Below are 16,493 nucleotides of genomic sequence, written 5' to 3'. Positions count from 1 at the left end.
GAATAATATTCTCTTAAATATGATATAATATTACTCATATATTCATTTTCTCCTCAAAATGATGGGTGTAACTTGTTACCAATTTAAGGAATATCATGAATGAATAGAATTAAAAAAATGGAACGTAGATGAATGGAATAAAGGAAGTTATGGAATAAAAAAAATTGAATTCAATTTCACTCATTCCACTTATTCATGAGCTTTTTTAATCATCTATATTCTTAAAACTGAAGTACAATTTAGTATTGTTTGGAAACATGAATAGTAATATAACTGATAATTGTTTGGAAACGAAGATAGCATTATTTTATTAATTGTATTTCCATATTTCATTCATATTAACAAAATTATTAATTATATTACCTTAACAATATTTCACATCATTAATTATATTACCGTAATAATAATAGTGTAGATTTTTATCTGTATTCTTAAAACTGAAGTACACTTTAGTACTGTTTGGAAACATGAATAGTAGTATAAATGATAATTGTTTGGAAACGAATATAGCATTATTTTATTAATTGTATTTTCATATTTCATTCATATTAACAAATTTATTAATTATATTACCTTAACAATATTTCACATAATTAATTATATTACTGTAACAATAATAGTGTAGATTTTTATTTAATAGTTAATCAATATTAATTTTGTGCCAATTATAAAATTAAAAAAAGTAAATAACTGAGTTTTGCATAAGGTTAAACATTTGTTTTAGTTTGTTTTACTAAAACAATTTTTTTTTAATTTCAATCGGTGGAAAATTACGTAGCCAAAAAATAATTCAAAGACGTATTTTGTGAGTAAAATCATAACTTAAATCAAAATAATAAAAATGAATTACATTTATTGTCACTTAATTTTTCACTCAATATAATTGTCTTACTAAATAAAAAAAATCTCTCTATTTCAGTTAATTTAGCAAAACACATAGAAAATGTCTTTTTTATTAGTTTATAAAATCAGTTAGGCATGAACACTAGATATCCACTTAGGTACGAGTTGTTCTTTTCGTTTTTTTTGTTTTAAAATTACTCCCTACTTGAATATTATAAATTTATGTGTAGGTTTTGAGTTGAGTTCTTTTGAGTCTGGATGAGTTTGGTTCTGATGTATATGACCCTAAAAATATCTAAATAACCAATGTATTTGAAACGTGTTTGGATATTTGTACCAAAAATAACCATATTATCCGATTCGATTCAGGTCTTTTGAATACAATTAGTTATATTACGACATATCTAAAATATAAAACACTAATTATGAAAAACAAATAGTAATGTATAAAAATATAAGTATAATGTTATTTTAGTAATTTCATTAATTATATTAGTTTAACATTACATCACATCATTAATTATATTTACCGTAACAATACTTCAAATCATTAATTATAATATACCATAAAAGTAATAATGAAGATTTTTATTTATTAGTTAATCAATATTAACTTTGTGCAATTATAAAAAAACAAAAATTTAAGATAACCGAGTTTTGCATATGGTTAATAGTTTGGTTTAATATGCTTTACTAAAACTTTCTTTTGTCTTAGTTCCAATTGGTGAAAAATTACATAGCCAAACACATAATTTAAAGGCATAGTTTATGTGAACAAAATAATAATTTAAATCAAAATAATTAAAAAGTATTACATTTATTGTCACTTAATGTTTCACTTCATATAACTATTTTACTAAATAAAAAATTCTTTCTATTTTTCTTATTTTTGCCAAATATATAGAAAGAGTTTTCTTTTTAATTTATTTGCAGAATCAGTTAAGTATGGACATTCGGATACTGATTGAGGTACAAGTTATTTCTTTCGGGATTAATTTTTTTGGATTTTGAAATTAGGCGCCACTTGGATATTATAAATTTATATATGAGGTTTGAGTTGGGTCATTTCGGGTCTGAATGATTTTGATTCTGATGTGTAGAAACATAAAAATATCTAAATAACTGATGTATCTGAAAGGGGTTCGTATATTTGTACCAAAAATAATCTTATTACCCGATTCAGTCCAAATATTTTGAATACAATTAGTTATACGAAGACACATCTTAAATATATAACACTAATTATAAAATAACGAATACAAATTTATAAAACCGTAAAAATTAACACTCACACGGACGTGCGGATCAATCTCTAGTGAATGTTTTATAACTACATTCCATAATGAGATTTGTTTTAAATAAGCATTTCCAAACAATTTCATTCCAAAATTGTAATCCAGTTGCCCCGATGTGTTATTGGAGAGATGCTTTCTTTATTTTAATGTTTTTTTTCATTTTGATATAACATCGGAGATGCCCTTAACATGTTTAACGGTAAACCAAGTAACCAACTAATAACTTGAATGGTAAACGAAGTTTTTAGCTTAAACTATCGCTTTCAAAACTCTTCTACTTTTTAGTGTTTTAAAAAAAATTAATCTATCAATTCTTAAGGTAGAAGTCACACTATATACAAAATCTACTTGCATAAATATTCATATATATATATAGTGTTATGCTGTAGCAAGTAGCCCAAAACAGTTATATATGTGGGAAAATTGTCTCTTAATAGAATTAATCATTACACAAACTAATCTCATCTAATATATGTTGGAAACTGAACTCGAAAGTCACATGCCTGAATGATTTAGCAAATAGAGAATAGATTTTCCATAAGAAGGATAAATCTTAGAAAAAAATATAAACTAGTATAAGAATTCTATTATAAAAGTGAATTTGATCCCGTGTGTGTTTATATAATAAAATTCCCTATAGGAAATATATATATATATATATATATATATATATATATATATATATATATATATATTATTTTATTTCTAAATTTAGAAACATAAATAATATTATATATCCTTTAAAATATAATAATTATAGTTAAAAGTACATTGGAGTAAAAATTGTACATCTATAATAGTTTTATTATAGAAGAAAATATAATATGGATTGGAGGTGGTGTTAAATATTAAGTGATGACACTGCTCAAGTGATTATTCACTTAGTTATGACTTTGGGTAGTTATTCACAAAAACCAAATGATATATTGTACTTTTGTAAGATAACAAGACAGGAATGAGAATTGAGACATTTACATGAGAACAGCCAGTATAAGCCACCAATAAATTTATAATTTCGAAATTACAAGTATATAGATTACAAATACTATCCCAAGTTGGGTCATATAAACATATTACATCCAAATGAATATAAGAATATTTTCGGGAAAATATTAAAAATAAGAAAAGGGGAAACCAGAAGTCAAAGGGACCATGCTGATAAATGGAGGACAGGGTTCCCATCTCTTGTTTGTCTCCCCATCTCCACTGCCTCACGAGCCTTTGCTCTCTGCCAATTGTATTCCATTCAAATTCAGTACTTAGAGAAATAAGTAACTAATCACGTTAGAGAATAGCTGTCACAGCAAACTACTATAACTCAAAGTCTTGATTTAAGATCAATTACGCAAAGGCCGCACCGGACCAGATCGGAATTGTCAAACAGTCAATTTTCACTGTGGGTTAATTAGTATGCATGATGATAATTTACTAAGCCGAACCGAAATCATAAACATAAAACATATACTTGAATAAAGTTCACGAGAACCGATTTTATCAAACACATACTGGACCACGGCCACAAATAATCTGTTTGTACCTGCATGGAATCAACAGCATCGGTCTCTGAGTTGAAGTCATAAAACGAGCTTGCAGCAGTGAGTTTCATCGAGAGAAGCTGAATCCACATACAACAAAAACAAGAATGAGTAAAAGTTTAACCTAAATCATTACATATTAACTAAAGATTTTTTGATTAGTAACCTCGACTTGATTTTGTAGAGACTGGACATAATTTATAATCTCGTCAAGCATCGTAGCCATTCCCATACTCTGCAGAAACATGTATGCACACTCTCATTGTCACCAAACAAAAAAAAACTCGATATAAAAATTACATTTGGATTTACTCATATTTGTTCCATTCATTACCTTATAACATCCGGGAACAATATCTTGCAAGCATCTCAATCTCTCGTTAATTTTCCCTCGCCGAACCTGAAAATTTGATATTAATGAATAAACCACGGACGTTTATTTTTGTATATAACAAACTAATAATAATTAAGCAGCTTTACCCTCTCTGCTAAGCTGTGGCTATCAGTGGCTTGACCTCTTCTGGCTCTCACATGAACAACTTCTCTCTCTTTCTCTTCTTCTTGATTCTTCTTCTTCAACCTCTTTCCTCTTCTCGAACAACCCTAAAAATTTTGATGAGAAAAAACAAAAATCATTAAAATGAAAGCGTTAACAGAACAAAAAATAATTTAAAAAAATTAGGGTTTTGAGATTAATCACAGTTTTGGTGGTATTGATATTCAGCTGATCAGAGACGCTACTATTCTCCGATGAAGACAAAGGTTGCAACAAAGCTTTTCTCTTCTTGGTCTCGTCGACGTTGTTGTGACTGGAATGATACAAAGTTGAAGTCGCGGAGAGATTATTATCACTGCCTGGATATTTCCCGGGAAGATCATGTAGTTGTTGTGGATGACGATGATGAAGGAAGAGAGAGTCGAGGCTAGTGGAGAAAGGAGGAAACGTTTGAAACTGAAGGTTACTGCTAATGTTGTTGTTATTATTTAGATCTGCAGCTTGATTCATGGAAGAATATATATCCACGGCTATTGTCTGAAACTCGGAAGATAGGTTCTCGAAATTCGCCATTTTGATATAATGAATTGAGATATCAGTTTGAATTGGTTTATGATACAAAGCTTAAGACATTTATATTGATCATTTGGAGTTTTTTTAATTTTGTTTTATAGTTATTTTGATTTAATAATGGAGAAAAAGAAATGTGGAATGAGACTAAAGAAATAAAGGGAGAGACACGTGGGCAAGTGAACCTTCTGGGATTTGTGTGTCGGGAAGATATGGCCAAACAAGAGAAGTGGGTCCATTGTTTTGGTTGTGGGTCCTACAAGGCTTCTCTCTTTGCAAGGGGGAAGAACTAAACATATTTATTTATAGTTTGGTTGTAAGGTTAAGAAATAGTTTGGTTGTCTTTTAATTAATTTTTAATATTTTGGGAAGCCAATGAAATGGATGTAGTCAAACTAAGTTCATGTCAAAGCTTAGCTTAATAAAAATATTAAACATATTTTTATAGGGAGGGTTTTATGTTGGCATATTGGGTAAAACATCACATCCATTTGCCAACTTATGCTTCCAAATGGCTAATGCCAAGAAATCGACAGAACTTAAAAAAGTATATGTATATGAGATAGAAGGAAAAGAACTTGTGGAATATGGAGACGTGTGAAAACATGTAGTAAGAAGTTGGAGTTGTGTATTGAGTAAAAAACAGGGATTCTGGTATTTCTTTTTAATATAAAACCGAAGTTGACGATATATATAGTTTTGTAACTTTATATATTTATGTAAATTTTGTCAGTTACCAAATAATATATCTAGGTAAGAAAATAATTTACCGACAATTGTTGAGTTTTTGTCCTTTTTGATGATCAAACACTAAGTTATAGGGAAGAGTTAGGTTGCAACAAAGGTCAGTATTTAGTTGGGCCATTGCTTCAATTATGAGTGGTGGAGGGATATGATTGACATGCAATTACATCCATTCAAGACGACTTACCCTCTAACTTGTTCATTATTAGAAGTAGCAAAGCATCTACTCCCTAAACTGGTGTGCTTTAATTAGGAAATTTTGGAAGCAAAAAGTTAGGCTTCAAACTCGTAATATATATATAGTTTGTGACGTTTTTGAATTTCAGTGATCGATCATCCTTGGTTGATTATTAACATTGATTTGATGCCGTTATATGATTAAAAATGAAAACATTTTTTTTGAATGAATTTTAAATTTTATTCATCAAAAAACCTGTTTACAACTTTTGTGAACCTGATTTTTACAAAACCTCAAACTTCATAAACTTCTTAATTACTTTTAAACTCTTGTTTGAAACCAAAATTGAAGAGCACCATCCATGTCCCTTCCTCCCTTCATTCTTAACAGGCTAAGTTTGTTTCTAACGGCTTTATCCGTGAGTTTCTTAAGTGTAGACATAGGCATTGGCCTTTTCCCATGCCTGATCCTATTTCTTTCTCTCCTTATTGCATAGACAGCAGCTTGAAATGAAAACATATTATATCAATATTCAGCGAAATAAATAACCATGACGTTAAAAAACTTTATTTATCTAAACCTAAAAGATTGTGAAATGACTATTATTATGGCAGCATTCCATGCTTGATACAATTTTCTGGATTATTTTTCTACCCGAGTCTCCAAGATGGCTGGTTAGTCATATGAATCATTATACATCTCTGTAGTTAGTTCACCAATTTTCTGTAATTAAAGAAAATGAAAACTTTGTATGTAATTTTTTTGTTATTCTGCATACTTTAATTTTGTGAGTAGTAAAATCATGCAAAATAACTGATTTAATTACTCCAGTAGTTAATATGGAAATGAGCCTTTACAAAGTTAAATTTGAACATGTGCTAGTCTACATAGTACATAGGCATAGTTGAATGTTCTAAACAAGAGCATGGATCTATCAACAGCGGAGACTGTATTTATTTATGAAACTCAGATCATATATACATTCCCAAAAAGTATCATCTATTACATAACACAAACACCAATCTCTAAGTGTTCAGTTAACAAGTTTAAACATTATTTTAAACATTAATAGACATATACAAATGTTAGTGTCCGTGTGACTAATTTACTTACTGTCCCATTTCACCATTACACTATTAGGAGACTGTACAACCAACGGTCCACTCTTATCCCCATTTGAATCACCATCCATATTCGAACCAAACCCATTGTTTTCTATCTTCGTCAACGTCTCCATCACGTGCGACATACACGGCCTAAGATCTTTATCCGACTGCAAGCATTGAAACGCAAGCTCAGCTACTGCGATCACTGTCTCTTTCACCCTTGTATCCGTGTCGAACCCGAGTGAAGGATCCACCATTTCGTGGAGTTTGTGGCTCTGTATTTTAACTACTGCCATATTCGAGAGGTTGATCTCTTGGCGCGTTCTCGTGATGTCTACAGCTGGAAGCGAGGAGATAAGCTCCATCAACACTACCGCGAAGCTGTACACGTCGCTTTTCTTGGAGAGTTGATAGCATAGGTGGTAATCTGGATCGACATAGCCTGGAGTTCCTTGTGGAGCGGTTGATACGTGTGTTTTATCCATTGGAAACAGTCTCGAAAGTCCAAAATCCGCAACCTAAATGTCGAGAAACAAGCAAAAATATGTTAAGTTAACGTTGGAAAGTTTATGATCAGACCAAATCTTTGAATCACTTTGGTCCCGATTAGACCGGTAGAGTTGGTCCACTAGACATAGCAGTGTTCCAAAATACGTATATATGCGGCGCATATGTGGTAGTCTACGATGCCGTTTTAACCTTATACAGTTTTAATTTTATACGGATTTATATAATTTGATTGAATATAGTGTTTCAGATATTATAAGATCTAGACAATTAGACGGATTTTAAGCATACTTAAAAATCTTAACTATTGATATTATTATGTAACTTTAAAATGTTAGTATTTATTAACAATTGTTACTTATTTTATATATTTATATGATTATAGTTACTAGTTTAAGGGGAGTTATTGGAAGATGAATTTGTGTAGAATTTGTGAATTTTAAGAATCCACTGTTATTAGTTTAAAAATTTTCAAAATCCATTCAAATCTCTTCTTATTCAAAAAGTTAGTTATTATTGATTCTCTAATTCTACTTAAATCTAGTGTTATTGGGAGATGAATTCTATTCATTTTTACTTATAAGACTTCAACTTTCAAAATATCATATGTATCCATGTGATTTTCAAAATCCTTGTGATAAAAATACTAGAAAACAAAATAATTATTCTTACCAAATATCTATTGCACCTTGAATCCAAATTATATGTTCAAAACTATATTTCATTACATTTATACACTTTTACATTTTTGAATATATAATTATTTTTAAAAATATTATATTTTTTAATATAAATAATAATAATTACATTTACAAATCTTAATAATTTTAAAATATATTTTTTTAAATAGTTTCAAAAAAAAAAATTGGAATTCCAAAAAGAAAATTTGAAAAAAAATATTTTTTTATAAAATAGAAATATTATAAAAATGTTCGAATTTTTAAAAAAATATATAAAAACAACTTTTTATTTTTTTTATTTTTTTATTACTTATAAATATATACCGTAAGGGGTAAAATCGTCTTTTATATTTTTAATGAAACTTCTTTCGGTCATTTTTTTTTTAATGCTCTTTTTGTGACAAAATCTTTTAAAATGACTATTTAAGAAAATTGTTCAATTTGGTATGTATCAGTATTATTTTCTTTTTAATTTAAAAGCAAAAAATAAATAATCATGCTTTATGATTTAGAAAATAAATATATTCTATATTTTATTTTACAAAAAATGATAGAAAAGAGGTAATACAAATTCATGAAAATCTATATCAATCTAAAAAAGTTATGATCAAATTTCATAAGTCAATATATATAAATTTTCACAATCCACATAACTTTTTTAAATCTATCAACTCTCAAAATTCACAAACTCTAAACAAATTCATCTCCCAATAACCCCCTCAGGTAATTGTTTGCAGAATAATTTTAAACTTATCATTTAATATATTTAAAATGTTTTTCATTTTTATATTTTAAAAACCACTTGTATATGTTAAAATGTATGTCATACATAAATTTTGTATTTCAAGAATTTTATGTTCATTTTTAAAAAACTAATGTATATATTAATTTTATATTTATATTTCATATGAAATTATATTTCTGTTTAGGCTCGTTTAGATAGGCTTTAGAGGTTTTCATGCCGCTTAAAGAGACGCACATTTTAGAACACTACTTATAAGTAATAGCCAGAATGTGAGTTACTGACCTTAACATTGAAGTTTTGGTCGAGTAGGATGTTATTGGACTTAACATCACGGTGGATGATCTTGGAGGCGTGGAGATATTTCAAAGCAGAGGCGGTTTCAACAGCGATCTTGAGCCGAGTAGACCAAGGAAGTAAACTCGGGTTAGCCTGTGGACCATGTAGATGATCAGCTAACGTGCCGTTTGCGACATACTCGTACACTAGCAATAACTCCCGACTCTGTTTCGAGGAGCATCCAAAGAGAGACACGAGGTTCGGATGTCGTAACCCTGTTAAGATCTCAACTTCGTTCCTGAACTGCTCTGCTCTTTTGATGTTGTTATCGTATAACCGTTTCACAGCTACGCTTCGTCCATCTTTAAGCTTACCGTAGTAGACAGTACCAAAGCCTCCATCGCCTAGCTCTTTAGATGGGTCGAAGTTACTAGTGGCTTCTTCGAGTTCTTCGTAAGAGAAAAGACGAACACCAACTAACATATCCTCTGCTTTCTCAACGTCTGATGACTTTGAAGAAGGTTCTGAGGATTTGTTTCTTGGAAGCAGTGTTGAAGAAGTTCTGTAACTTTTGGTTTTTCTACGATGGTACACAAACCAACCTATGCTCGCTATCGCTAGTCCCACGGTTACTGCGACAACACCTGCGTGGGAAACAAACATATGTTTTGTAATTTGTGAGACTTGAAAGACAGACTATAGAAGAAAAGGTTTTGGGCTTTATTAGTAAAAAAGAAGAATCGGTTTTGATGGTTTTAATTTTAAGGTACAAACCATATTACACCCAATGAATGTTGACTATATTACAAATACAGAACAAAATTAGAACGTGGAAATATACTTACTTATGACAATCTTCAACTTCCAGTCGATACCACCTGAAATACAAATAAACAAACCAATACAACCTTAATCAGATTTGAGCATTCTCTAGAACACAAAACTGATGCATGACTAGATATTTGAACAACCAACTTGAGATTAAACAAAGGCTAATACAAGGGTTGTTGTTAATAGAACTAAAGCATAGAATAAATGTCAGAGAATCAATTAGACGTCGATGCACTGGTTACCCTTCCTGCAAGTATTATGAATGTTAGGTCCGTTAGGACACAAGCAAACGAACTCCTTATCATCAGTTCCACATCGCCCGCCACTGCTATTGCAGCGGACGCAACTGTGTGCAGTCCAATTCAGAACAAAACCTCTCTTCAAGATCTCGGCAAAAGACATTCTTGACAACAGGTCCACATCAGACTTGTCACTAGCTGAAACAGGAACATCAACTTCTTTCTCGCACGACCCGGATGCAAAAGAAATATTTTTCCCCGGAGTTTCCCTCTGGAAGACCCCAAAAGATGGAAGACTAGTGTTGCCGGAACAAGTAAGAGGGTACGTCTTAAAATCCTCCAACAGGTTGCCAGAGCAATGGTAAAGTATGGAGAAATTGATATTAGAGGGGATCACTGAGAAAGGAGTCCTATGGAGGGTAAGATTATGCATAGGGCTAGGACATGGATCACGAGACACCCTTGAGTTGACCACATGTAGCGACTGATTCGAGTAAGATATGTTCTTGATGAGGTACTCCTCCCCGGCGATCCCGAGAACAGGAAGCTCTTGCTCATCGTCACAGGTGAGTTCGAAACTAGGATAGCCGCAAAAGGGTTCTTGCTTGCGTGATAGGTAGAACAGAAAGGAGATCTTGGGACCTTTGCCACATGATTTGGGCTCACAGGCTTCAAACTTTGGATCAAGAGAGAAGGTCTGAGTAGCTAATAGTATGAAAGTGAGAAAGATTTTGTGAAGGGATGTGTAGCAGAAACTTGACGTAATCATTTTGAGGTTGAGAACAAGAAAATGAGATGGGAACAAGAAGAAGAGAACAAAAGAGAGAAACAAACTAAAAAGGTTTCAAAGGAGTGGGTGAGAGAGTTAGAGTTTGTTCAACTAGTGTGCGTAAAGAGTATTAAAATTAATTTATATTTTAATAAAGAAAACAAAGACTGCAATTTGACTTGAAACTAATAATGCTGGCAGGTCGAAGATGACCCACAATTTTTTTTTACAAAATGGGAGTGCCCTTTGTTATTTTATTTCTAAAATTAGAGTCATTGTAATGGCAAGCAATAATGGAAAAAGTTTTTTTTTAGGGTAGAGCCGGTCGGTTAGGGTCGTCGGTCTCCTCGCAGAAACTTCAACCACAAGGAAAATTCTGCATACTTTCATTAAATACCGACTACGAAAGAAACAAACTGGACTCATAATAATTAGTACCGGCCCATTAAGAACCCAAGAATTGATTCACCTGGGTCCACAAAAGACCAGCTGTTATCCGGAGTAACTAACTTTCTTGATCGAAGACGATATATTTTTCAGAATGATAGTAAAAATCATAATAATAATGGAAAACAAAACACGTAAAATCAAAATGAAAAAGTCAAGTGGGCATTAAAAATATTTTTGAAGGCTGAGTCAATGACGATTACAATACTCTATCGACTGGTCAAAGTATGCGTTCTAAGAGTCTTTTAGTGGCAAATTGGCAATTATCTAAACGCAATCTAAAAGGAATATTGGAACGGAAAGAAGTAAAACTTGAATCTAAAAGTAATAAAGGACTAACCTTTATCGTCGTTACAGGAGCGATCGTGGGGCCCGTCTGAACACAGACACCGAAAATCTCCCGACTCTGACTCCGAACCACAAATCCCCTTAGAACTGAAACAACTTTCGCAAAATCTGTCGTCTATGGTGTACCTCAATTCGAACCCTTCTTTCAAAGCTAACGTCAAATTCGAGACAGAGTACTGAAGAAGAGCGTTCTTAGCAGACGCAAGCATCGGAATTTCTCCAACATTTCTACAGTTGTGGGCATAATAATTAGACGATCCAAAGAAATGATATGTACTCAGTCCCGTGTTGCTTTCTCGGCAAGTAATTGTTGACAGTGCTTGGGCGGAGTCGCCTGAAGAGCAATCGAATAAATCGATAGTCTCGGTGTTAGGGCTTAATGAGAACTGATCATCCCCTTTGAAGTCCAACATCTTTGGGCAGCGACCTTCGAACCAACTCTCATCGGCTACGGTGATTATTTTATCATCCAGATTCGCAGAAACAATTCGAAAAGTGAGATTCTTGATCTCTATGGATAGATTCTGATCATCCTTGCAGGCAAGCCTGAACCCTTTACGGCCGCAGAATTTTGGTTTGCCGATTTCATCTCCCCAAAATGGGTAAGTGATGTTGTTTCGGAACACCGACGATCCATATCCGCATCTCAGAGGTAATCGACACTCCTCGTACTGTCTATCGGCGGAGAAGCAAGACAGGAAGGAAGCAACGGAGAAGAGGAAGAAGGTGAGGAGGTGAAGAGAGATGGACATTGGTTATGTCTTGACGAAGACTAATAAAATAAGCTTTCTGCGTTTGTTGTGTGGCTTTGCGGGTTTTAATGGAAGATTGGTCAAAACGATCAGTGACGGTGATGATGACGTTTCTAACTTTTTAATCACTAGTTAATTACAAATCGTCATTATGTTTATAATGTTTGTTTGACTCATTATCTTTTACTCTAAGATTTTCTATCAAAAATAATGGACAATTGAATCAATGTTTACTTCGAACCAATGTGAAGCGAATATTTTTGGTATGCCTTCTAAAAGGGCAAGTGATCCAATTGTCGACGTAACTGTAGAACTGAGAGACACACTAGAACTTATATCTTTTTCTAAAGATTAAATTGATTCAACCAACGGTTTGCACATGATTTTGGAACCTAAGACCAGTTCCATCGGTTGCTTTTTGATAGGGTTCTAAAAAAAATTAAATATTAAAATAATAGCATAAGGAGAAAGACTGTTTGAAAAGGTTCTTTGCAAAGGATTTTTAGAAACGGTTTTACAACACAAGTTGCCATATGTCATGATATAAATGGCTTATCATTTACAAACAAAATAAAAACTAATCAGAAAATTTTATTATGCTGTAATATTAATATTTAATGGTTAATATACTGATTTTTAGAACTTCACCGATGGTGATGCTCTACAACCCACATAACTTCTGGAGACTGAGCCAGAGGATGAAAGAGTAATCCTTGGAGACAACATTAACTAGCGAACATCATATATAAGTTTCGAGAGCCAAAGATAAATACTGACTGTTTGATTGGTAGATGCTGAAGTTTTGGATTTTCTTTTGCTTTAAATTATGAGTTGTAGAATTTGTGGCTTTAGATTTAAATTTTACTGCTTTAGAGTTATTTCAAAATTTAAAAAACACTAAACATAAAGTTGTAGAAAAATTAATTTTTAAAGCTAATATATTTTGGGATGTAGCTTTAGATTATTTTATTAAAACTTGATTGATTTGATTTTATTGATGTAGAAAAAACTGAAGTTGTGTAAAGTACTCACAGACCATCACCAATCACTCCTTTAAAGTTAAGATTATACAAAATTTAAAACAAATTCAACAACACAATACACTAAAACAATTGAACATTAAACGGGCAAAGAAGGAAAAGAATGAGAAAACAATCACATATCGAACTTATTGATGGAGTTCAAGGCTACTCTTTATAAAGTTTCCCTCTGTGAAATTCCAAAAGATGCCCAAGTAACAGGGTATGTGGTAAAATCCTTCACAGTTTGTTAGAGCAATTGTAAAGTATGGAGGAGTTAATACTAGAGGGGCTCTTTCGGAAAGGAATTCTATGGAGTGTAAGAGCGTAATTACCGCTGAGTTTTATGGCACGGTTTCTTAGGAAACTTTTTTTTATTTTTATTTTTATTTTTTTTTGTCTGAAAAAAAAATTTTAAATCGAACCAATTGGGCCGTCACGTGTCAGTGGGATCCGCGAACAGTGCAAGAAACACTCCAAAATCGGTCTTTATTTCATTACTTCTGTAACAAATTCTTACTCTTTTTGTGGGGTCCACGCCATTAGAAACCCACTAACCACCCGCGATAATGGTGGCCTAAGACTATGCATAGGGCTCGGATATGGATCATACGAGACACAATTGAGTTGACCACATGTAACGACTGATTCGAGTAAGATATAATCCTCACCGGCGATCCCAAGAACATGAAGCTCTTGGCATCGTCACAAGTGGAAAACGATTCCAACGTGTCTTGTCTTACAAGAAGACCACGTTCAAAAAGTCAAGTGGGCATTAACTAAAAATATTAGTTAACGGTTACAATTCTCTATTTACTAGTCAAAGTATGTTAGATATCAAATAAAGTTCCTGGAAGTTTAGATAAGAAGTGTCTAATATATAAAAAGTTTTCATCTCTAATTAGTATGATGTCTTTTCAAAAGAAACCAAAACAAATCCATGTAGCCAGCATCTTATGCCAAAGTGGACAATATCGTACTAATCAGACAATACATAATTGGATTCCTATGAGATAACACAAAGCCAAAAAATTGGTATAAGAGCCAGGTTTGATGAAGATACCATTCAAGTATGAATAGAGACCCTTCAAAACTAGTACAGAACATCATGGAACATGTGTTCTTGAGTAGTCTATGTGTAGAATCAATCGTTCTATGGAACTAATCTTAAATGTAATGGTGGCAACTATCTAAACGCAATCTAAAACAAATATTGTCAACGAAAAAATAAACCTAATCTAAAATAAACCTAAACAAAACAAAGGACTAAACTAACCTTCGTCCTTGCAGGAGGACTTGTGAGGCCTGTCTGGACACAGACACCGGAATTTTCCGGACGTTGAATCCGAACCACAAACCCCAGTGGAATTGGTACAATCTCTGCAAACTTGATCGTCTATGATGTACCTCAATTCGAAACCTCCTTGCAAAGCTTCCATCAGAGTTGTTTCGAAGTCGTGAAGAGCGTTTTTAGCGGATTTAAGCACCGGGATTTCTCCAGCCTTCTTATAACCATGATCAGAAACATTTGGTGGAAGGAAAAGATATGTTATCTTATACCCGTCGCTTCCTGTGCAAGTAATATTTGGCAGAGATGTTGTTGATATGTTGGGATCGGAGCAAGTGTGTAGATCCATCTTCTCGGTGTTAGGGTTTAATGTGAACTGATCGTCCCCGTTGAAGTCCCAAGTCTTTGGGCAACCACCATCCTCGAACAAACTCTCATCTGCTACGGTGATTGTATTATTCTCCTGTTTCGTGGAAACAACTCGAAGCATAAGATCAGCGATCTCTAAGGTTAGAGTTTGATAATCATCATTACAGGAGAGTTCGAACGGTGGTCGGCCGCAGTAAACGGGTTTGTCGATGTCAGCTCCCCAGAACGGGTACGTGATGTTGTTTGAGAACACCGACGGTTTATGTCCGCATCTCAGAGGAGATGATAAGCACTTCTCGTACCGTTGATCGACGGAGAAGCACAAAGGGAGGCCAACGACAAAGAAGAAGACGATGGTGGTGATGAGAAGAATAGAGATGGACATTGCGTTTTGACGATAGACTAAACAACAAGAAGTTAATGCCTTTTTGTTTGTTTTTGAGTGGTTTTTGAAGACTTTATGGAGTTTTGGTCAAATATGATCGTGTCGACTTCTTGTTACTTACGATGATTTAGATCGTTTGTGAGTGATCACAGAGAAGATAAATATTTTTCAATATATAAGCGGCCAGGTATTCCATTCACATCTTTAATGGTTATTTGACTTGTTTCATGACATCGGTATGGGGTTCAATTCACAGATGATGCAATTTCTACACCAAGAGGTCTGGGTTTCAATTCCCGGAGAATGTGAATTATGCAGAAAAAATGGGGAAAATAATTACAAAAAGATCTTCAGCATAGCGCAAAGAGTACCCACAGGAATGGATCTCATAGGACGGCTCAGGGTGATGCAGTCAGGCGTGAATCCTCATAAGGCAGGTAAAATTATCGGCTGTAATATCGTCTATGTAATGTTTCTCATCATTTGTAATAGCATAATTAACCAGACAAAAAAAAAAACTCAATTTTATTTTTTTTAATGGAGAATTAATATATAAATATATATTTTCATCAATTTATGTGAATATTGTCTTTAAACACCAATGAACTTAGAGCTGGCATAATATCCGCACCCGAAGTACTGACACAGAGCTGGCTTGAAAATCAAGGTGTCGAAACTGATTGGATATTTAGACAAAGATCAGCATGTGTCGAACCTTCACTCAAAAATAACATTCTCGCTCCTATGAAGTGATCAACCACATTCCAACATCCATCTTTCAACAACCATTCTCCATACAATGCATGTAACTGACGCATCATCTGAAAAAGTCAAAATAAAACACATTAGCAAACATAAAACAAAGAAAACGAAAGTTTATTAAAGATCGACGCAGACGACTTCAATCTAAGTCTTCATCAATTTATGTGAATATTGTCTTTAAACACCAATCAACTTAGCGCTGGCATAATATCCGCACCCGAAGTATTGACACGGAGGTGGCTTGAAAATCAAGGTGTCGAAACTGATTGGATATTTAGACAAAGATCAGCATGTGTCAAACCTTCACTC

The 16,493-nt window shown here is 33.0% G+C and overlaps 2 protein-coding genes across 4 annotated transcripts; both read right to left on the bottom strand.

Annotated features, from left to right (window-relative positions):
- Positions 1-3,129: 3,129 nt before the first annotated feature.
- LOC106293051 (transcription factor BEE 1) lies at positions 3,130-4,821 on the bottom strand. The gene is made up of 6 exons (XM_013728722.1): positions 4,374-4,821; positions 4,154-4,276; positions 4,008-4,073; positions 3,840-3,908; positions 3,676-3,753; positions 3,130-3,366 (listed from the first exon to the last, which is right to left on the bottom strand). The coding sequence occupies exons 1-6, from the start codon at positions 4,740-4,742 to the stop codon at positions 3,280-3,282; spliced, it is 792 nt and encodes a 263-aa protein (XP_013584176.1). The 5' UTR covers positions 4,743-4,821; the 3' UTR covers positions 3,130-3,279.
- A 1,770-nt stretch (positions 4,822-6,591) lies between these two features.
- LOC106295711 (probable serine/threonine-protein kinase At1g18390) lies at positions 6,592-15,534 on the bottom strand. 3 transcript variants are annotated; one of them, XM_013731683.1, is made up of 4 exons: positions 14,657-15,534; positions 9,821-9,853; positions 8,982-9,619; positions 6,592-7,285 (listed from the first exon to the last, which is right to left on the bottom strand). In XM_013731683.1, exons 1-4 carry the CDS (start codon positions 15,420-15,422, stop codon positions 6,767-6,769), a joined length of 1,956 nt encoding a protein of 651 aa, XP_013587137.1. In that variant the 5' UTR covers positions 15,423-15,534; the 3' UTR covers positions 6,592-6,766. The 3 variants fall into 3 exon arrangements, with proteins under 3 accessions (XP_013587137.1, XP_013587138.1, XP_013587136.1); XM_013731684.1 differs by lacking the exon at positions 14,657-15,534 and adding an exon at positions 11,602-12,528; XM_013731682.1 differs by lacking the exon at positions 14,657-15,534 and adding an exon at positions 10,049-10,935.
- Between the last annotated feature and the right edge of the window lie 959 nt (positions 15,535-16,493).

The sequence above is a fragment of the Brassica oleracea genome, chromosome C5 (assembly GCF_000695525.1).
Source record: "Brassica oleracea var. oleracea cultivar TO1000 chromosome C5, BOL, whole genome shotgun sequence".
Taxonomy (NCBI): domain Eukaryota; kingdom Viridiplantae; phylum Streptophyta; class Magnoliopsida; order Brassicales; family Brassicaceae; genus Brassica; species Brassica oleracea.
The sequence above is the reverse complement of the archived record's forward strand: the minus strand, read 5'-3'. Positions and strand labels throughout refer to the sequence as shown.

Excerpts from the sequence above, each read along its gene's own strand:
- LOC106295711 (XM_013731683.1), bottom strand. The coding sequence starts at position 15,422 with ATGTCCATCTCTATTCTTCTCATCACCACCATCGTCTTCTTCTTTGTC. Across the intron at positions 9,854-14,656 it reads GTCCTCCTGCAAGGACGAAG|GTGGTATCGACTGGAAGTTG; the intron begins GTTAGTTTAGTC and ends TTTGTATTTCAG. Across the intron at positions 9,620-9,820 it reads GAAGTTGAAGATTGTCATAA|GTGTTGTCGCAGTAACCGTG; the intron begins GTAAGTATATTT and ends TTTCCCACGCAG.
- LOC106293051 (XM_013728722.1), bottom strand. The coding sequence starts at position 4,742 with ATGGCGAATTTCGAGAACCTATCTTCCGAGTTTCAGACAATAGCCGTG. Across the intron at positions 3,909-4,007 it reads TTGTTCCCGGATGTTATAAG|AGTATGGGAATGGCTACGAT; the intron begins GTAATGAATGGA and ends ATGTTTCTGCAG. Across the intron at positions 3,754-3,839 it reads CTCTACAAAATCAAGTCGAG|CTTCTCTCGATGAAACTCAC; the intron begins GTTACTAATCAA and ends ATGTGGATTCAG.